We start from the raw sequence: 21,484 nt of genomic DNA, 5'->3' as shown, positions 1-21,484 counted from the left end.
CCAGAATCTGGTAGTTTTTCACCACCCTCAATACTGTCACTGGAGTCCATGTCATCACCATGGCTCTCCTACATTTTTCCACTCGCCTCCTGCACTTCCCCCCTCCTTATGTTTTTTCCAACTATATTGACTTCTCAGCACAGCCCCTGGAAACAGCCATTAAATTGTGAGTCAGGCCATGTCCCTCCTCTGCTCAAAGCCCTTCAATGGCTTCCCATCTACAGTGGGATGAAGATTGGCCCCCCACTTCGGACCTAACCCCTGGACCCTATGAAAACGAACTTACTTGAAAAAAAGGTCTTTGTAGAGGTACTGAAGTTAAGGATCTACAGATGAGGTCATCCTGGATGACTCAGGTGGGCCCCAAATCCAACAACAAGTATCCTTAGTAGAGAAGAAGGACACAGAAGAGGATAAGACCATGTAAAGATGGTGGCAGAGCCTGCAGTGATTTTAGACTTTCAGCCTCTAGATCTGTGAGAGAATAAATGCCTGTTGTATAAAGCTGCCCAGTACAAATGAACCTATTTACAAAAGAGAAATAGAGTCACAGATGTAGAAAACAAACTTATAGTTAAGGGGGGGGAAGGGGGAGGGATAAATTGGGAGACAGGGATTTACATATACACACTACCATATATAAAATAGATAACTAATAAGAAGCTACTGTATAGCACAGGGAACTCTACTCAATACTCTGTAATGACCTATATGAGAATAGAACCTAAAAAAGTGGATATATGTATTTGTATAACAGACTCACTTTGCTGTACAGCAGAAACTAACACAACATTGTAAATCAACTACACTCCAAGAAAAATTAATTATAAAAAATAAATTAATTAAAATAAAAGTAAAGCCACCCAGTTTGGAGTAATTTGTTATGGCAACCTGAGCAAACTAATAAACCATCTCACTAAGAGTAAAAGCCAAGGTGCTGATGACGGCTGTCAGTGTCTGCCACCACTTCTCCTTCTGAGTCCCTCTGCTTCCACTCACGACCGGACTCACGCCCATCCGGCCACGCTGCCTCTGGCTGTGAAGACCCCTCCACAGGCAGACACCCTCCTCTTCAGGCTTTTGCACCTGCTCTTCCTTCTGCCTTCAATGGGCCTTGTTTCTTGTATGTCTCTTCACTAGAATGTTAGCCTTATGAAGCCAGGAAAGTCTGGTCTATTTTGTCCACTGCTATATACAGTAAGTACCCTACATACGAACCTTCAAGTTGCATTGCAAAAGGAGGTAGGAGGAAACAGGCTTGCGCTCTCAGTGGGAAGGATGGGATCCTAGAGCAGCAGAGTCTAAGTGGTGGCACTAAAGCTCATAGAAACAGGCTGGGTATCAAAATAGGCAGCAGAGCTGGCAGCTGGAATGAGAATGTTTTAACCCCAAGGATCTTCAGGGTGATGAATCATGGAATCCTGTTAATAGGCCACCTGTAGTAGACCACCAACAACAAAAACTCTAGGTCTGGTGAATGGCAGCCTGCCTTGAATCACCACAATGGAAAATCATGGCCCCTCATCTAATTCCCGGACCCAATCAATTCATAGACTCAGCCTTCAAGCAAAGGTGAGGCCAGGTACACATAACACAACTGTGTACTTTAAACCTTCCTCCGACTTTCTACTGTGGTCCACTGGTCGGAAATGGAGTCTTTAGGCTGCGTCTCTCTCCCTGTGGGCCCCCCTGTGGCTCTTTCACCAGTTCCTGACTGCATAATTGGCAGCTGGATGGATTCCCACAGAGGCTTCCTGACTAAAGGACTGAGCACAATTATGGAAAAAGGGTCAAAAGAAAGCCCCGGTCACTGTCCCTTCAATTATCGGGCACATTACCATAATGAAGTCCCTGGGCATTGATTTGATCATCTCATTGTCCTCCAAACCATCATACTGGTCTGCCACATTAATGACGTCACGCTGACTGAACCTAGTGCACAGGCAGTAGCAAATATTTCACCACAGAGTGAAAGATAAGCCCCATAAAAATTCAGAGGCCCAAAACTTTCATGAAGTTTCTGGGCACCAGTGGACTAAAGCATATTGGCATTGTCCCTCCAAAGAGAAAAACAAGTTGCTGTACCTCGAACCCACTGTCACGAAGAAAGAAGTACGATGCTTGGTGGGCCCCTTTCTGGGGGTGGCATACCCCATGTGGATGCTTTTATACCTTTGTCAAAAACCAGTTGGGTAAATTTATGTGGGTCTATTTCTGGGTTCTCCGTTCCATTTATCTATGTGTTTATTCCTCTACCAATATCACACAATCTTGATCACTGTAGTTATATAATGAGCCTTGAAATTGTGTACAGAGATTTATGTGTTGACCTTGTATTCTGCAACCCTGTAAAGCTCACTTATTAGTTATGGGAATTTTTCATGTAGATTCCTTTGGATTTTCTATGAAGACAATTATATCATCTGCAAATGAAGACACTTAATCCTTCTTCCCAATCTGTGTGTCTTTTGTTTCTTTCTTTCTTTTTCTTTTTTTTTCCTTATTGCACTGGCTAGAACTTCCAACACTACGTTAAGTAAGAGTAGTGACAGCACATAGCCTTGCCTTGTTCCCAACCATTAGGGGAAAGTGCCCAGTTTTTCACCATTTAAGTATGAAGTTAGTCAAATGATGTTAGTCATATGTCTTCCATAGATGTTCTTTAACAAGTTGAGGAAATTCCCCCCTATTCCTAGTTTTATGAGAGTTTTTGTCATGAATTGATATTGTGTTTGGCAAATGTTTGTTCTGCATCAATTGATATAATCATGTGACTTTTCCTCTTTTGCTTGTCAGTATGGTGGATATCACTGATTGATTTTCATATACTGAATGAGCCTTGCATCTCTGGGATAAACCCCACCTGGTCATGGTGTATAATTCTTTTTGTTTGCAGATTTTACTTGTGAATTTTACATTATTGGCCTTTCACACACATGTATAGCTATCTCCTCATATTTGTCCCTCATCCAGAAATTGGAGAAGAATTTTCTTTTCAAATTTTCTCTCTTTTCACAGAGAATAAGTTAGATGCATGGCCACTTTGCCCCACATAACATAATTAAAATAGAAACTCTTCCTTAATAGTGGACATTTATTTTCATAAATCCTCCTAGTTACAAGATTTACAGTACTTAAAGAGCTGCCAAACTAAACCTTTTTTTTTTTTTTTTTGGTTTGGGAGCCTTGTTCTTTTTTGTTTTTTTTAAAAAATGTTATTTATTCATTTATTTTATTGAAGTATAGTTGATTTACAATATCATGTTAGTTTCAGATGTACAGCACAATGATTCAGTTATATATATATATATATATATATATATATATATTATTTTTCAGATTCTTTTCCATTATAGGTTAATACAAGATATTGAATATAGTTCCCTGTGCTATACAGTAGGTCCTTGTTGGTTATCTATTTGAAACTAAACCTATTTTATTTTATTTTTTTAACACCTTTATTGGAGTATAATTGCTTTACAATGGTGTGTTAGTTTCTGCTTTATAACAAAGTGAATCAGCTATACATATACATACATCCCCATATCTCCTCCCTCTTGCGTCTCCCTCCCACCCTCCCTATACCACCCCTCTGGGTGGTCACAAAGCACTGAGCTGATCTCCCTATGCTATGCAGCTGCTTCCCACTAGCTATCTATTTTACATTTGGTAATATATATAAGTCCATGCCACTCTCTCACTTTGTCCCAGCTTACCCTTCCCCCTCTGCTTGTCCTCAAGTCCATTCTCTACATCTGCATCTTTATTCCTGTCCTGCCCCTAGGTTCTTCATAACCAATTTTTTTTAGATTCCATATATATGTGTTAGCATATGGTATTTGTTTTTCCTAAACCTATTTTAAATAAATGAGAAATGGGTAAGCCACAAAGGGAATCCAGGTTCTAAAAAACCACTTGCTATTCAAATTATCTAGTCTCCCCAAGCTGGAGTGCAAACAAGCCATCCTCTGACTCTCTGTCGTCATCTCGGATGAATGGAACTTGATTGTTTCGACAATCATGGTGAACATCGTGCTGGGCCATTACACCGAAGACATCACGCTTACTGCACCTGGTGGACAAAAGTTAGCAGAGATGCTTCATTAGGACACATGTATGCCAGAGTGTGGGAGATAAAGCCCATGAAAACTCAAGAGACTGACCCTTAGTGATGTTTTGAGATGGTCTGGACCATACCGGATATTCAGTAAGTTGCTGCACTTCATACCACCTACCACTCAGAAAGGGGCACCGCATTTGGTGGGGCTCTTCAGATTCTGTAGGCAATGTATATGACATGAAATTGTGCCACCAGTGCTTCAGCAAGTAATCTGTAAGGTGACGTGTTTTTACTGGAACCCCAGGCAAGGAAAGTCTCTGTGGCAGGTACCGGCCACTCGATGCACTGCAACATTACATGGAGCTTTGGCAAGTCCTAAAAGGAGAAACAGACCATGGATTCCTGGAGTTTTGAAGGAAATCATGTCCTCTATGCCATCGTATTTTCCTTTTGATCAACCTCTGTGGCCCCTGCTGTGAGTGACACTCTTTCCCTTGACTCCCACGTGTAACCTCATAGGTCTGTTGGTCAGGGTCTCCGAAGGAAGCAAATGGGAGGCTCTATGGGTTGAACTGAGGAGAATCTAATGGGGAGATTGTTTACAGAGGTTAAAGGAATCAGCAGGGGTGAGGCTCCCCTCCCAGGAACTGCCAACAGTTGATGTGGTCATGGCCACTGTCACTGCCGCTGCTAAGTACTCTGCCTGTCCACAGCAGAGACCCACACCGAGTTCCCAATAAGTTAGCCTTCCCTGGGGGACAAGCCCACCACCTTGTGGCGATTGATGAAATCAGACCACATCTGTGGGGAAGGGGCCACAATTTGTCCTCACTTGAATAGGTACTTATCATGAGCCACCTTTCTGCTGGCATGGCCACCCATAGACTTACTGTCCTGCATTCACTTTCACAATATTTCACATAACAGTGCTTCCAACCAAGGCAATCACTATAAGACACAAGACGTGTGCTACGTGCTGACACTGAAGGATTGCCCTGAAGCCCCTGGCCTGAGAGGATCGGTGCTGGTCAGTCTAGTGAAGGCTCACTTCCTATGCTAGGTGGGTGAAAAGACACTGAAAGGGGGAGGTGAGCTGGTGGCCACTATGTGGTGCTGTTTCTCCTTAGCCAGAATCCACGGGCCCACAATCGAGAAGTGGGAAGGACTCCTCTCACCATCTCACCTCATCATCTACTCCCAGGGTGGAGCAGCTTGGAGCTCTGTTGGTTTCCAAGGTAGGAATGCTTCAACCAGGATCCAAACGCTGGTTCCATCATATTGCAAGTTGACATTGCCATCTGGCCATTTAGGGTTCTTTTTTTTTTTTTTTTTGCGGTACATGGACCTCTCATTGTTGTGGCCTCTCCCATTGTGGAGCACAGGCTCCAGACGCACAGGCTCAGCGGCCATGGCTCATGGGCCCAGCCGCTCCGCGACATGTGGGATCTTCCTGGACCAGGGCATGAACCCATGTCCCTTGCATCGGCAGGCAGACTCTTAACCACTGCGCCACCAGGGAAGCCCCATTTAGGGTTCTTTATGCCACTGAACCACAGGTCTCCTGAGCAGGCTTGGATGGTTGACATGGATTACCAAGTTGAAACAGGGTCACTGTTATACCATGGGATTGGGAAAGACTATGTCTTAAATCCAAGGGATCCTCTGGGGCATCTACTACTACCGTCACGTCCAGGCAGGACCACTAAGGATTCAGGCTCAGTGGGAATAAAGGTTTGGTTGACTTACCAGGTAAAGAATTCTGACCAGCTGAGGCTGGAGAGCCAAAGGAGGACAGGGACAGTAGTGAAGAAGGAAGTTATAAAGACCAATGAAATTATGATCTCAAGATCAGTTATAGAAAGGAGAATTGTAGTAGCTGTGTGTGCGCATCTGTGTGTGTGTGTGTGTGTGTGGTGAACATATAAATTTTTCCCATATTCCTTCTCTCCAGATTTTATGTATGTCAAATAAAGGCTGATAGAGGTTAGCTTTATGTTTTTCTTTAGGTTTTAGGATATTGAAGTGAGGTGGTGTCTGAACTAGAGATGGCTACAGTGACAGATGGGTCTTTTGGTGTCCTGTTTTAGGGAGTGCTTTTTAGTTTTGTAGGAGGGATAGGGTAGCAGTATTATTTTGCCAGGAGTGAGTTGTTGTTGCTTTCAGCGCCCACGGACTCCCAATGCTCCAGCACTTCCATTGATTTTATAAGCACCTTCTTCCCTAAATTAAATCCCTTTCTGCTTGAAATACCTAGAGCAAGCTCTGTTCCCTCCACTGAACCCTGACTGATTACAGAACAACACATGAACCCTACCATACAAGAGTCATCGCTCCGTGGAAATTTCAGATGTATGGTAGGAGGTTGAGAAGTCTTTTTGTAAGTCAAAGAAATGATGTGGCATTTGTTTCTTCCAAGTGTCACTTCTAAGGGAGAGGCATCACACCGAGGGAAAAGAGCACTACAGGTCAGGGAGCTGGCCAGGTGACGCCATACATCACTCGGATTGGCATTGTGGATGCGGCCCCGAAATTTGATATCCATGCTTTTCTGTTTATAAAGTGCGTTCATAAAGGGCAGAGAGTGCCTTGAAGGGCAGCACAGACAGGCCTGTTTCTCATTTTACTCACCCGCACAACTGAGATCATGATCAAGCCCACTTGATAGTGTGTATGGATCCAGGGAGCTAATGCCTGTCCAGTGGTGCACATACTCACCGGCCCTGCAGCCGCAGGTCTGCGTAAGTGTCGTGTGCGTGGCTGTTACCAGGCTCAGCACACCGCCTGCACCATCATTCTTGGATCCATGTTTTAAAGACTTCAGGTCAAAGAGACTGCAAACAGCACTTCCAGTTTTGAACCTTTTGATTATGGATGATTTGGATTTAGTTTTGCTGCAGAGCTCATCACTGATAAAGAGATCTTCGGGGGAGGGGCACAGCAGAAGCAGTAACTTGCCAACCGTCAAGTGGAAACGGGAAGTCAAGGGGCAGTTTAGGCTTTTCTTTGTCCCTAAGCATTGACATCGCAGGTGCGGGGTCTAGATTTCGGCTCTCGTGACCCCGAGGCCCGAGCACCAGCCCTTCAGACGCGGACGACCGCGGGCGGGGGCGAGGGCGGCGAGGGACCGGCTCCGGCCCGCAGAGCTTTCCTGCCCGAGGCCGGGGGTGGCGCCCGTCCCCTCCGGGCGGGGGTCGCGGGGCCGTGGGGGCGGCGCTGGGAGGGCGGACGGGCGGGAGGCGCTGGGCCCGCCCCGCCGGCATCCCCGCTGACTTCCTCCCGCCGTGGGCGCCGGCCCAGCCGGAGGAAGCGCGGCACGATGAGCGCGGGCGACGCCGTGTGCACGGGCTGGCTCGTCAAGTCGCCCCCCGAGAGGAAGCTGCAGCGCTACGTGAGTAGGGGCGTCGCCGCGCGTCCTCGGGGCCCCGGGTGGCCGCGGAGTGGCCTCGGAGTGGCCCGGGAGCCCTGCACTCGGGCTGCGGGCGAGGCCGGCGGACGGAAAGCGAGATCGCACGTCGAGCCGGAGCGCGCCGAGCCGACGGGAGGGAGGCGGGTGGGGCGAGCCCGGGCGGCCGTCTCGGTGCGGGAGCGGCCGGGGGAACCCCCTGAAAGAGCGGCCCTGTCTCCGTGCCGCGGCGGGGGAGAGGGACGGGGACCCCGGGACGCGCTGCCTGCACGGGGCGGCCGCGGAGGCTCCGCTTTCCCCTGGGGGGCCGCGAGCACCGTCTTCCCGCGGAGCTGTCGTCGGACACGACCGTCCGCAGCCTTCCTCAGGGTGTCGCTTCTCAGCTTCTCCTTTCTGCGGACACTGCTCTTTTCGAGAACCTCCGGTAACCATGGACTTTTGCTAGGATGAGACAAGGGGCAGTCGGGAGAGCACAGCTCGAGCATTCATTATGTTGACCCGCGTCCTCGGGACAAGGTCTTTACAACGCACAGCTGCTCAGACCCCTTTCTCCATTGACCCGGGACTACGCACCCGGGACTACGCTAGTGTCCGTCTGTTAAGACTCTTTGAGAATTTTTTTTTTTTTTTATGGCTGTGTTGGGTCTTCGTTTCTGTGCGCGTGCTTTCTCTAGTTGCGGCGAGCGGGGGCCACTCTTCATCGCGGTGCGTGGGCCTCTCACTATCGCGGCCTCTCTTGTTGCGGAGCACAGGCTCAGTAGTTGTGGCTCACGGGCCCAGGTGCTCCGCGACAATGTGGGATCTTCCCAGACCAGAGCTCGAACCCGTGTCCCCTGCATTGGCAGGCGGACTCTCAACCACTGCGCCACCAGGGAAGCCCTCTTTGTGAAGTTTTTTGCCGTTTGTTCCGCTGAGCAGCGTTTTAGAGGCATGTTCCACTTAGCGTGTAGATGCCATAGATGTAGACACACCTAGATTCTTCTGATTACTACCACTGTTTACCTTCATCATTCTTTTTGAGTCCCCGAGTCTATAAACACGAGGTCCACTATTTCTCAGCCTCTAAGGCACCCAGCTGCTTCGCTAACGGTGCATCTGCCTTGAAGACTCACTGATACTCAGGGTGAGGGTCTGTCACAGAGCAGCACTTGCAAAGCCAGCTCGAGGTAGCTTTCCTTGTTGTCCTTTGGAATGTGAGACATCTTAAATGTTTACTGCATATTGTCAGCTGATGCAGGAAGGTGCTGAACCTGGAGTGCAAAGTTCGTGGCAGATTTTTTTCCAGTCCTGTTTTCTATCTTGTCCTGACCAGACTGGCTTAGGAAACTTTATTAGTACTTCATCCACCTCGGGAAGGCATGGGTGTCCATACCTCTTATTACATGTGCTTCGTTCTCCTGAGGTGCACTGGAGGTGTGGCAGGCGTGGACTTTGAACAGCTTATAGGCGTGTGGGGCATGTGATGGGGTGGTGAAGGAGGAGACTTAGGACACAAGACTACCTAGATGTCATCTTACCAACACTCCAAGACATAAGCCTGGGCCTCTCAGGCTATGGTTGGGAACTTTTTATAATGAGGGGCATAGTCATTTCGACAGTCGATGCTCTTTGGTTGAAAGGAGTCCCTGAAACACACCCCATAGTCAGTTTCCGCGCATCTCTAAGTTCTGCAGGAATCCCGTATAGCCACTAGATGGCGATCATTTGTCAGTGCTCACAAGCCGCTTTTCACTCAGATCCTGTCGGGAGTGTTCATTCCGTCTTCCTTTTAATTGAACACCAACTCTGAACCAGGCCCTATGCTATTGGCTAGAGAGAGCAAAAGAGACTTGATCCCTGTCCTCAAGAAGTCCAGAGTCTCACATGTGTTACACAATGACATAACGAAGCTACTCAATGGCACAACTAGGGCAATAACTTAGCTCTTTGCGCTGCCAGCCAAGTAGCTGTCTGTTAATGTTTGTAAACCACAGATGGAAGCTAAGTCTGTATTCAGGTAAGTCCTTCAGTCCGAGGTAAGCTGGTGTTTCATTCTCGAATCTATGAAAGAAAGAAAGTTAGTTTTATCACTGCTCTTTAAATTTTAAATTTAACTATAGTTAATTTACAATATTGTGTTACTTTCAGCCGTACACCTTCAGATTTTTTTCACTATAGGTTATTACAAGATATTGAATATAGTTCCCTGTGCCATACAGTAGGTCTTTGTTGTTTATCTATTTTATATATAGTGGTGTGTATTTACTAATCCTGAGCTAACTTATCCCCCACCCTTCCCCTTTGGTAATCATAAGTTTGTTTTCTATGTCTGCGAGTCTATTTCTGTTTTGTAAGTTCATTTTTTTTTCTTTTAGATTCCACATATAAGTGAAATCATATGGTATTTGTCCTTCTCTGACTTACTGCACTTAGTATGATAATCTCTAGGTCCATCCATGTTGCTGCCAATATTTCATTCTTTTTTATGGCCGAGTAATATTCTACTGTAGATATATGTACCACATCTTCTTTATCCATTCCTCTGTCAGTGGACATTTAGGTTGTTTCCATGTCTTGGCTACTGTGAATTGTGCTGCTATGAACATTGGGGTGCATGTATCTTTTTGAATTAGACTTTTCATCTTTTCCAGATATATGCCTAGGAGTGGGATTGCTGGATCATATGGTAGCTCTATTTCTGCTTTCTTAAGGAGCCTCCATACTATTCTCCATAGTGGCTGCACCAGTCTACATTCCCACCAACAGTGTAGGAGGGTTCCCTTTTCTCTGCACCCTCTCCAGCATTTATTGTTTGTAGACTTTTTGCCATTCTGACAGGTGAATTACTGCTCTTTTAAAAGACGGTTGATTCTTTTCTGTTTTTTCTTTCACAAATATACAAACTTATTCTTATAAACAGCCAAATGATCTAGGAATAAAAACAGTAAAAAGTGAAAGACCCTCTTTAATTTTCCCCACATCCTACCCTTCCTGTGCACCCCTCCTCATTCCCTTCCACGCCCCTCCCCAGGGATGACAACTGTTAGAAGTTTGGTTAATGTTATTCTTTAAAAATTTCGAAGAAGATACAATTTTCTTTTTGCACAAATGAGATCATACTATACAAACTGTCCTGCGATTTTCTTTTTTCACAACAATCCTGGACATCTTTCCAAGTTAGTACATATAGATTTGCTTCATTCTTTTAAACCATTGTGTAACATTCCTGGTCATAGACATAACATATTTTAACAATTTCTCTGTTGATGAACAGTTATCTTGCTTTCATTTTCTCAACTTTAAAGAATGCTGTAACAATGATGATAATAAAATTATAATAATTCACATTTATTGAGTGGTTGTATGTGCCAGGCACCACACTAAGGACTTTACTTGAATTATCTCACTTAGTCTTCAAAACAACACTAAGATCCAGGTACTACTTTTATCTCTACATACAACTTCTTTGTTGGATATATAATTTGCAAATATTTCCTACCAGGCTATAGTTTGTCTTTTCTTTCTCTTTACAGTATCTTTTATAGAACAAAGATTTTAAAGTTTTGATTAAGTCCAATTTGTCAATTTTTCTTTTATGGATCATGTTTATTGTCAAATCTAAGAACTCTTGCCTAACCCTAGATCCTGAAGATTTTCTCCTATGTTTTTTCTCCTAAAAAATTTATAGTTTTACAGTTTAGACCAATGATTCATTTCAGTTAAAAATTTTGTACAAGGTGTAGCATTCGTGTTGTGATTCATTTTCTTGCAAACCAATTACATTTATTGAACAAACTGTCTTTATTCCATTGAATTACTTTTGCAACTTGGATGGACCTAGAGTCTGTCATACAGAGTGAAGTAAGTCAGAAAGAGAAAAAAATACCGTATGCTAACACATATATATGGAATCTAAGAGAAAAAAAAAAGGTCATGAAGAACCTAAGGGTAAGATGTGAATAAAGACACAGACCAACTAGAGAATGGACTTGAGGATATGGGGAGGGGGAAGGGGAAGCTGTGACAAAGTGAGAGAGTGTCATGGACATATATATACTACCAAACGTAAAATAGATAGCTAGTGGGAAGCAGCCGCATAGCACAGGGAAATCAGCTCGGTGCTTTGTGACCACCTAGAGGGGTGGGATAGGGAGGGTGGGAGGGAGGGAGACACAAGAGGGAAGAGATATGGGAACGTGTGTATGTGTATAGCTGATTCACTTTGTTATAGAGCAGAAACTAACACACCATTGTAAAGCAATTATACTCCAATAAAGATGTTAAAAAATAAATAAAAATCAATTGGTCATATTTATTTATTTATTTATTTATTTATTTATTTATTTTTAAGGGCTTCAAATGCTTGGCTTTTTTTTTTGGGTCTTCATTTCTGTGCAAGGGCTTTCTCTAATTGTGGCAAGTGGGGGCCACTCTTCATCGCGGTGCGCGGGCCTCTCACTATCGCAGCCTCTCTTGTTGCGGAGCACAGGCTCCAGACGCGCAGGCTCAGTAGTTGTGGCTCACGGGCCTAGCTGCTCTGTGGCAATGTGGGATCTTCCCAGACCAGGGCTCGAACCCGTGTCCCCTGCATTAGCAGGCAGATTCTCAACCATTGCACCACCAGGGAAGCCCCAATTGGTCATATTTATGTAAGTCTATTTCTATGTTCTCTAGTCTGTCCCCTTTATGTCTTTGTTCATCCTTATGCTAACACCGTGCTGTTTTGATGACAAGAACTTTATAATAATTCTTGAAATCAGGCAGTTTTAGCCCTCCAACTTTGTTTTTCTTTTATATTAAAGTATATACAGTGAAAAGTAAGTTTCCCCCTCCAACTGCAAGCATTGCGGATTTTCCTTCCAGATATATTCCATGCGTATACAAGCATATTTTTTGAACAAATGGTAGTATACTATATTCACTATTTTATAACCCGCTTTCTTAGTATATTTTGGGGATTGTTCCATATCAGCACACAGAGATCTTTCTCATTATCTTTAACAACTTCATAATATTTCACTGTATGGAGCTACTATGATAGACCTTCTCTTGTTTCCAGTCCCATGCTACTATAAACAATGCTGCCATGAATATCTTTGTACATTGGTCTGTGTAGTCATGTGCAATTAATTTTGCTTGTAAAAAAATGCTTAGAAGTGGAATTTCTTAGTCAAAGTGTATGTGAATGTAAAATGCCAATAGATATCAAAGTGCTTGTCTCTCTGCAACGCCCCAACTATAGTGTATTATCAAACGTTTTGATCTTTGTAAAGTTAATAGTTGATAAATGGTATTTTATTTTAATTGAATTTGTGAGTGAGGTTGAGCATCTTTTCATATATAAAAGACATTTGTATTTATGTTTGTACAGCATGATTTTAATTGCAACCTAAGTCTTAAATCCTTTCATGGGTCTGTTTTGGGGCAATTTTGTTCAGTTGCTTCTTCTGCTTTTATCTCAGCTTTTAAACTGTTATTGAATAAGTGCCACGAGGGAAGCCCCTTGTTTTGTTTTATTTATTTTCTTCCCTGAGTGTTCAGGTTTATTGAGGGCATGGGGGTCTACAGGGGAGACCCAAGTGCCTGCACGTGGCCAGGGATGAGGTCTCCAAAACCTGGGTTGACTTGAAAGTGTGACCCTCAGCTCCATCCCACCAAAGGCTTGGGACTCCAGTGTGGCTGCACTGCAGGGGTGGTTGCCTTTGGGTGTGGCCCCATCAGGGCAGCGACTTTGCACATTTCTCGCTCTTCAGGCAAGGCCCACGGCCGTTCTTCCCCAGGGAGGTCACCTGCTCAGCGCTTAGGGCACTTGGGTGCCAAGTCTGGGGCAGGCAGCTGGATGGCAGCAGACAGGAGCCCCGGACTGTGTGTGTGTGGTTTTTTTTTTACATTGAGATTTGGGATCCATTTGGAGTTTATCCTGGTGCAGATGTAAGGAATGGATCCGACTTTATTTTTTTCCAAACGGCTGTACAGTTTTGCCAGCACTACTTATTAAAAAGTTCATCTGTATCCCCACTGATTTGAGATACTGCCCTTCCTTATTATATATGAAATTCCCACATTTATTTTTGTTTCAGTTTCTGGTTCAACTTCCATTGGTCCCTCTGTCAATTCATGTGCCGTTATTAAGCTGTTTTCATTATAGAGGTTTTACAGTTGATTTGAATAGTGATATGGCTAGTCCCCCTTTATTGTTCTTTTTTTGGAGTTTTTAGAGTTATAGAGTTTTAAGAGTTTTTAGAGTTTAGTTTGGTTAGTTTTGATTTAATTTTCCCACATGAACTTGAGAATCGGCTTGCTTAATTTCAAAACAAACCCTGTTATTATCGGGGAGGAGGGTTAAGTTAGTTTTTTAAATTAACTTAGAACTGACATTATGGTGTGGAGCCTTTCTATCCAAGTCAGCTTTTATGTCTTACAGGAGTATTTCCAAGTTTTTTTCACATTGGTCTTTACACAATTCTTATTAGGCTTATGCCTGTTTGGGTTTTTTTCTTTGTTTGTTTGTATTCGTAGGGCTATTGGTTTCTGTCTTCACCTAATTCCTTAGAAAACAGAACTTGAGCCAAGGCTTATTTGCCAAGGCTTTGTTGGGGTTGTAATCTCAATGCAGTGAGAGTGATGGGAAAAAGGAAGAAAGGAAAGAACGTGCAAGTTCATGTGTTACTGAGTTGGCCATGGCTTCATGAGAAAACACAGCCACTGGTTGGGTCATTTGGATGGATTTGGACAGGCTCTGTAGAACCGATTCACCTTGAAACCGTCTTTTGCAACAAAGAAGGGAGATAAATATATCTCCCAGTTCCCTTATGGCTCCTGTCTCTCAGTGCCTTTTGGGGCAGCCACTGGGATAGCCAGTGTTTTTTGTCCTGGTGTCTCATCTGAATCCAGAAGTGGTGGAAGGAACTGGAGTATTTGAGGGTTCACTGGCTCGGGCCTGGGAAGGGTGGGAGGGTCTCTCAGCAGAGGCCATGGCTCCCCACTGAGTGAGCAGCTGGGCCTGGAAGGCAGGTGGCGCCAAGATGCACAAAGTTGGGTCCAATATAATTCCAACATATTAACATTCTATCCTCTTACCTTTGAATTCTCTTACTCTTTGTAGTAGTTTTTCAGTTGATTCTTCTTTGGGGATTTCTTGTGTATACAATCGTGTCATCCAAAAAAGAAAGTTTTTTTTTTTTAAATTTATTTGCCTGCACCAGGTCTTAGTTGTGGCAGGCGGGATCTTTTAGTTGCGGCATGTGGGCTCTTTAGTTGTGGCATGCAGGATCTAGTTCTCCGACTGGGGATGGAACCTGGGCCCCGTGCATTGGGAGCTTGGAGCTTAGCCACTGGACCACCAGGGAAGTCCCCAAAATAGAAAGAGTTTTACCACTTCCTTTTTCAATTCTTATGTATCTTGGTTTTTTTCCTCTTGTCCAAATGTGTTGGTTAACACCCCAACGTGAAACAGTAGTATTGACAATGGGCAAGCTTATTTTGATCTTGACTTTTATAGGCATGCCTTCAATGTTTTCCTATTAAGAAAAATATTAGAAGTTTATACCAATTGAACAACAAATCCCCATTTCCTTCTCCCCCTGTCCCCCAGTGACCACCATCCAACTCTCTGCTTCTATGAGTTTGACTGTTCTAGGGACCTCATATAAGTGGAATCTTTGTCTGTTTGTGTCTGGCTTATCTCACTTAACATAATGTCCTCCAGGTTTATCCATAAGTCACAAATGGCAGGATTGCCTTTTTTTAAGGCTTAATAATATTCCATTGTATGGACATACCACATTTTCTTTATGCATTCATCCATCACTCCAACACTTAGATTGTTTCCATGTCTTGGCTTTTTAAACAATGTTCTAATGGATGAACATGGGAGGACAGATATCTCTTTGAGATCCTGATTTCAATTCTTTTGAGCATATACCCGCAAGTGGAATTGCTGGCCTGTATTGGTATAAAGTTTCAGTTATACAAGATAAATTATTTCTAGAGATCTGCTGTACAGCATAATGCCTATAGCCAACAATACTATATTATGCACTTAAAAGTTGTTAGAGGGGTAGATGTCATGTATGTGTTCTTACGCACACACACACAAAGGAACAGAGGAAAACTTTGGGAGGTGATGGATATGTCTACTACCTTGACTGTGGTGATGATTTCACAGGTGTCTACATATGTCAAACTCATCAAATTGTACACATTAGTTATGTCCAGTTCTTTGTGTGCCAATTATACTTCAATAAAGCTTCTCTTTAAAAAAAGAAAGAGGGGTGCCCTGATGGCACAGTGGTTAAGAATCCGCCTGCCAATGCAGGGGACACGGGCTCGAGCCGTGGTCCGGGAAGATCCCACATGCCACAGAGCAATGAAGCCCATGCACCACAACTACTGAGCCTGTGCTCTAAAGCCCGTGAGCCACAGCTACTGAAGCCCGCGCGCCTAGAGCCCATGCTCCACAACAAGAGAAGCCACCGCAATGAGAAGCCCACGCACCTCAACAAAGAGTAGCCCCCACTCACCACAACTAAAGAGAAAGCCCATGTGCAGCAACGAAGACCCAACACAGCCAAAGAATAAATTTTTTTTTTAATCTTAAAAAAAATTTTTTTAATACTTTAAGAAAAAAGAAAGAAAGAAAAGTATTGACTTTGGGGCTAGGAGAATATATTTTCTTTACGTTAGTGAAATATTCTACAATTCCTGTATCACTGAGTTTTCTTTTTTTTTTTTTTTTTTTTTTTTTGCGGTACGCGGGCCTCTCACTGTTGTGGCCTCTCCCGTTGCGGAGCACAGGCTCCGGACGCGCAGGCTCAGCGGCCATGGCTCACGGGCCCAGCCGCTCCGCAGCTTGTGGGATCTTCCCGGACCAGGGCACAAACCCGTGTCCCCTGCATTGGCAGCCAGACTCTCAACCACTGCACCACCAGGGAAGCCCTCTTTTTTTTTTTTTAATCAGAAGTCATTGTTGAATTTTATTAAGTTTTTCAGCATTTCTAGTGATGCTCATAATGACTTTTTCATTAAATCTAGCAAAGCAATGATTCTGTTAATAGATTATGTAATATTAGACCACCTTTACATTTCTGGAATAAGCCCCAGTTGGACAAGGTATATTTTTCATTGTGTTGTTGGATTATTCATACTAATATTTTATATTGGCTATTTGCATCAACATTCATAAGTGAGATTGGTCTTTGGCTTTAAATTTGGCTTTATTTATTTATGTACAATCTTTAGCAGATTTTGGCATAAATGTTATACTTGGGTCATATAAAAATTTGGAAGTTTGCCATATTCTAGAATATTTTAAGTAGAGTTGGAATTAACAGCCCTTTAAAATTTTGGCAAAATTCCCCTCTAAACTATATCTGTTGCTTTTTTGTGTGTGTTTAGATCTTTGTCAACTCTATTTCTTTTATGGAAATTGGTCTGTTTAGTCTGTCTCTCCCTGAGTCAGTTTTATAAATTATACTCTTCCTGTAAAAGTGTCTGTTTCATCCAGGCCATCAAATTCATCACATATGATTTTCTGAAATGCTTTTATGATTTTTTACATTTGTTTTTACTCTTCTCAGAGGTATTGCTTCCTTGTCATTGTGAATTTGTGCTCTGTTCCTTTTCCCCTGTTGCTTAGGTTAGTTGGTGTTTTCTGCTTTATTGATTTTTGTTTTGGCAGTGAACCAGTTTTTTGATTATTAATAAGTCCTACTTTTTAATTTTTCTAACTTTAATTTCTCCTTTTCTATTTATTATTTCTTCATTCAGTTTTGGCGTATTTTAGAGATGAGGAAACTTGGACTGACCACACACTCTTTGTAGATGTTGTACTAGTCAGGGTTTTAATCTGCAAGCAACAGAAGCTGATCCTGACTGATTTAAGCAGAAAAAGAGCTGATCAGAATGATATTGGGTCTCTGACAGAAGTCGTGAGAGGGCTGGAGAACCAGCTTTGAGGTTAAACAGCCAGGAAAAAACACCCCAAACCACAACTCAGAACTAGTTCTGGTGAGAAACCTGCTATCACTACTGCGGGTGCCTGACAGGCTGAACAATGCCACTTAGCTCGAGTTCACTGCCACCAGCCCATCCTACAGAAAACAGTAGGGAAAAGAAAGGGGAAAGACAGTGCCTTAGCTGATCAGCGTTGTTGGCCTGGTGAGGTGATCGGAACCTTCCTTCCTGAGGAGTCTGACTCCTTGGTGGTCCTCCCAGTGGGGCTCAGATTCAGCCAAACGCCATCAAATGTCCCCATTCCAACTCTCCAGGTCCAGTCTTTTTGAAGCGTGCCCTTTGTTTCACTTATGAGACCCGGTGGAATAATTCAGCAACTTGCAGTGTTAAACCCAGGTTCGTCGTGGGTGATCTCAGCCTGCGCACATAAGCTAGGAGTCTTAGCACTATCATAGAAAGCCTAGTTTTCCAACCGTGCTTCGAGCCAAGAATTTAAGTCTTGGAGCTTGTCATCCTTTTGCTTTACAATCTGGGCACATGGGTTCAGGGAACTAGATTTTTATTTAATTAGGTGGCTAGCAGACTGTTGTCGGGTCTGCAGAAGCGATCTTGAGGCCAAACTGGCAGGAGAGACCATCGGAGTCTGTATTCCAGCTGTAAGGGAGACTGGAAAACAAAGGGTATTAATGGGAGTGCAGCAAAAAGGAAGAATATGAGAATGATTTTAGAGAAATTACCAATGGGGCTTCTCGACTGCTTAATTAAAACGTCTGAGACAGCCAGGGGCCGTTGAGCAGGGTGGTCTGTAAGCCCAATCGCAGTGCAGTTCTGTGAACTTCAGTGACTGGAAAGGGTGTCAGTGGTCGTCTCGTTACATACTGGCCACGTTTTTGAGCAATCACTTGTTATCCGGACAGTTCCAGCAACAGGAAACCGGTTACATAAACACGATTCCCAAAGAATCGTGTGACAGCTCCGACTGGGAGAATCCAGCCCGGTGTTGTTACCTCTTGAGATTACACGGAACACACCTCGCTCTGTTCACCTGGGAGCCCCGCTGGCGTCCGGTGTGAGGGTGGCAGTCGATGCCGCCATTTCTTCCAGGTTCTCAGGCCATCGATCCACCTCCTCCGAGCTGCTACCAGGACTGAGTGCGTTCCTGGGATCAGAGCGCCAGGCCGAGCGGAGCCAGCTGCCCCCTCCCCGCCTGGAGGCTGGAGGTCCCCCTGGCCCAGGGCTGGCGGCCACCGCACCGCTGACTCACACCCGCCTGGCTTCCTGTTGAGAGAACTGCGTTTTCCTCTTGCTGAGCTCTCTTTCCTCCAGTCTCTGCTTGTGCTGTCGATGTTTTGCTTTGTTGAGGCCCGGGGCCTGGACCTTGCATTTCTTACTGGTAAATTTCACCTTTTTGTTTGCAGTTTGTCCTTCAGCCAATCTGTCATGATCTTTGGGTAGCCGAAAGCAAAGGAGAGGGAAGCGTTTTATTGATTTGCAGTGTAAGGTCACCAGGAATCAAGTGACACCCACCTCCAGATTTGGGCCCGACAGAGAAGGAAATAAGTTCCCACCTTTCCTCAGGTCCTTCTCAGGATGTAAGTTCCCACCTGTTCAGAGCCTAGAGCCAGGGTGGAGAAAGAAAGCCATTGTCGTATCTTGTTCTTTTTTTATTGGAAGCTGGCAGCTGCTACCACCCCCCTGTCTATGGACCCATCTGCCTCTAGATTGTAACAGTCAACACTCACATGTTTTCATTTTCTGAGAGAAAACAAGCATTTCATAGAAGAAGAAACAAATGGCCCCAAGTCATATAACCAAAAATTGCTGATTAAAAATGTGATACCTTTGCCCATCAGATTGGCACAAAATTTTCAAAACTTTGCACAGTGATGTATGTTCATGGATGTTAACGTCACTATGTATAATGGCCAAAAATCAGAAAGGAAGAAAGTAAATCTCCGTCCAAAGGTACTTTGTTGTGATTCTTTGAGTTCCATTTCCCTCATCTCATTTACAAGTCTGAGTGAAATGAAGGGTAAAGTTTATCATTCTCCAAAATAAAAGCACACTCGCAGCAACGAGATAGAGCAGAGGCCTCGGGGCAATGTAGTCTCCCTAAATCTGCTCCTTCCAGGGGCTTCCAAATCTCAGAGTATGGAAATGCCATTCTCCAGGTGCTCAGGTCATTTACGTTTATCGAAGTGTTTTCATAGAAGCTCTTTATGTATTTTGTTTATTCAGTTGTAGCTCCCTACAAATTCATCATCTCAACTTTGTTCAAGGGGTCTCTTGCCACGCACATATTTTTTATCTTTTGTAAGCAAATCTGGAAATTGGTTCCTTTATAGTTCTTGTGAGTTATTTGGCTTCTCGCAATTATATTCATGGAATAATTCACCATAAAAGGTTAAAAGGAAATGTAGGAAAATACTATTTTATTATCTTGTGTCAGGCTGGATGAGCCCAGAGGCCCTGTGTAGCCAAGCCCCAAGGCATGCTGGGCAGCCCTGGCCGGGGAGCCTCCACACCTGTTGTATCCTGTCAGGGATCAAAGTCGCGTTCCTTCTGCCATGGAGCACCCTATTTTCTTGTCTGTCTCCCTCCAGGTAGAGCCTCACGATGCATCCCGCCGTGCTGGGTAACTCAGCTTACTTTGCCTTCTTTACACATTAGAACTGTGCCTGCTTTATATCAACACGCCCGCTAGGTCCCCTGTAGGCTGCTTTGTTGTCCCCTCCCAGGCCTCCTTTTCCGTGGTTGTTTCGGTTTATCACCAGCAGTTCCTATTTCACAAGAAGCAAGTCTGTTACATTGTGGCTTTTAGTGCTGACAAGAAATCCGTGGTTTGGGGTCTTGGGCCCTGAGGATGGTGTAACTAGAAATTAAACTGAAGTTTAAACTGTAATTTAGCTCCACCGAAATTTTCACACCAAAGGAGAACTCTCACATGGCCTTGCTAGAAAGAAGTACACACTTCACAGTCTTACACCCTAAAATGTTATTTTGGTCAATATTATAAGGTAAATATGAAAGAAGTGAAATTACCTCCGAGGCAGATGCTTGACTCAGAATGTTTTAATATTTGAGATCTTTTGAACTTTAAAGAACAGATCACTCTCACACTCCTTAAACTATTTAGGCACAGAACAAGATGCAAGCTTCTTCAGGAAGCCTGATAGCAAATTCATAAAACTATAGATCAATCTCACTTCATAGAGACGTGACAAACGAATTCCAGATGCGTTGAGTTTAAATGGAAGACAATGAAATATAATTCCTACAAGAGAATGTTGTAGTATCTCAATCTGATCTTGGGGTGGGGAAAACCTTTCTAAACATGATAAAAAAACTATAAAGGGAAAGACAGATTTTTGCTATATGAGAGTAAAGCACTTCCATTCATTCATTTATTCATTCCTTCAGTCCTTCAGCAAATATTTACTGAGCACCTCCTGCATGCTGAGAACAATTTTAGGCACTGGCGCTTCAAAAACAACATAAACTTATAAGGCAAATGAGTTTATATCCTTAACTTCTAGGAATAATCCTTGTAAATCATTAGGGAAAAGATCGGCATTGCAATGGAAAAATGGGCATAGAGAAAGGTCTACAAAGGGACGTGACACATAAGGAATAATATACAACCTCCTGAGACACCAGACAAATACACATTTAAACAACAAGGTGCCCTTTTTGCTTTCGCCTATGTGACTGCTGGATCTTTCAAAGAGGTTTCTGAGAAAGAAAGGAACTTATTTCTGAATACATGTTTATGTGATTCCCCTCTGTGGAACTCATTGAAAAGAGTCGAAAACAGAGCAGGAAAATCTAACCAAGTCATGGAAAGACCTGAGATCGGTTAGACGTCTCATCTACCCCTGGAAGGGTACAGCTTTGACGAAATAGGAGGAAGATTTGTGAAGGATGCCAGTGAAAAGTCCTTAACTGAGGAACGAGAGGACAATGGTGTGGATTACTCCTCCATCCAGACTCTCAGTCTTTAGGAGCTGAGAGGGACCGTGAGGGGAACAGGATGAAAGCCAGACGCAGCGGGCAGCGGCTTGAGGTGCTTGCTCTAGACCAGTGCTCAT

General features: G+C 43.9%; 1 protein-coding gene across 1 annotated transcript in view; it reads left to right on the top strand.

Annotated features, from left to right (window-relative positions):
- Positions 1-7,376: 7,376 nt before the first annotated feature.
- GAB3 (GRB2 associated binding protein 3) overlaps positions 7,377-21,484 on the top strand; it is a gene marked incomplete at its 5' end in the record, with an annotated part of 57,532 nt that continues 43,424 nt past the window's right edge. The window contains one exon of the mRNA XM_082610240.1: positions 7,377-7,448. Coding sequence (XP_082466366.1) covers positions 7,377-7,448 — 72 coding nt within the window. The remainder of the gene's footprint in view (positions 7,449-21,484) is intronic.

Source organism: Mesoplodon mirus, assembly GCF_964341445.2.
Source record: "Mesoplodon mirus genome assembly, chromosome: X".
Lineage (NCBI taxonomy): Eukaryota > Metazoa > Chordata > Mammalia > Artiodactyla > Ziphiidae > Mesoplodon > Mesoplodon mirus.
Note: the sequence above shows the minus strand (reverse complement) of the source record. Positions and strands in the feature narration are given on the sequence as shown.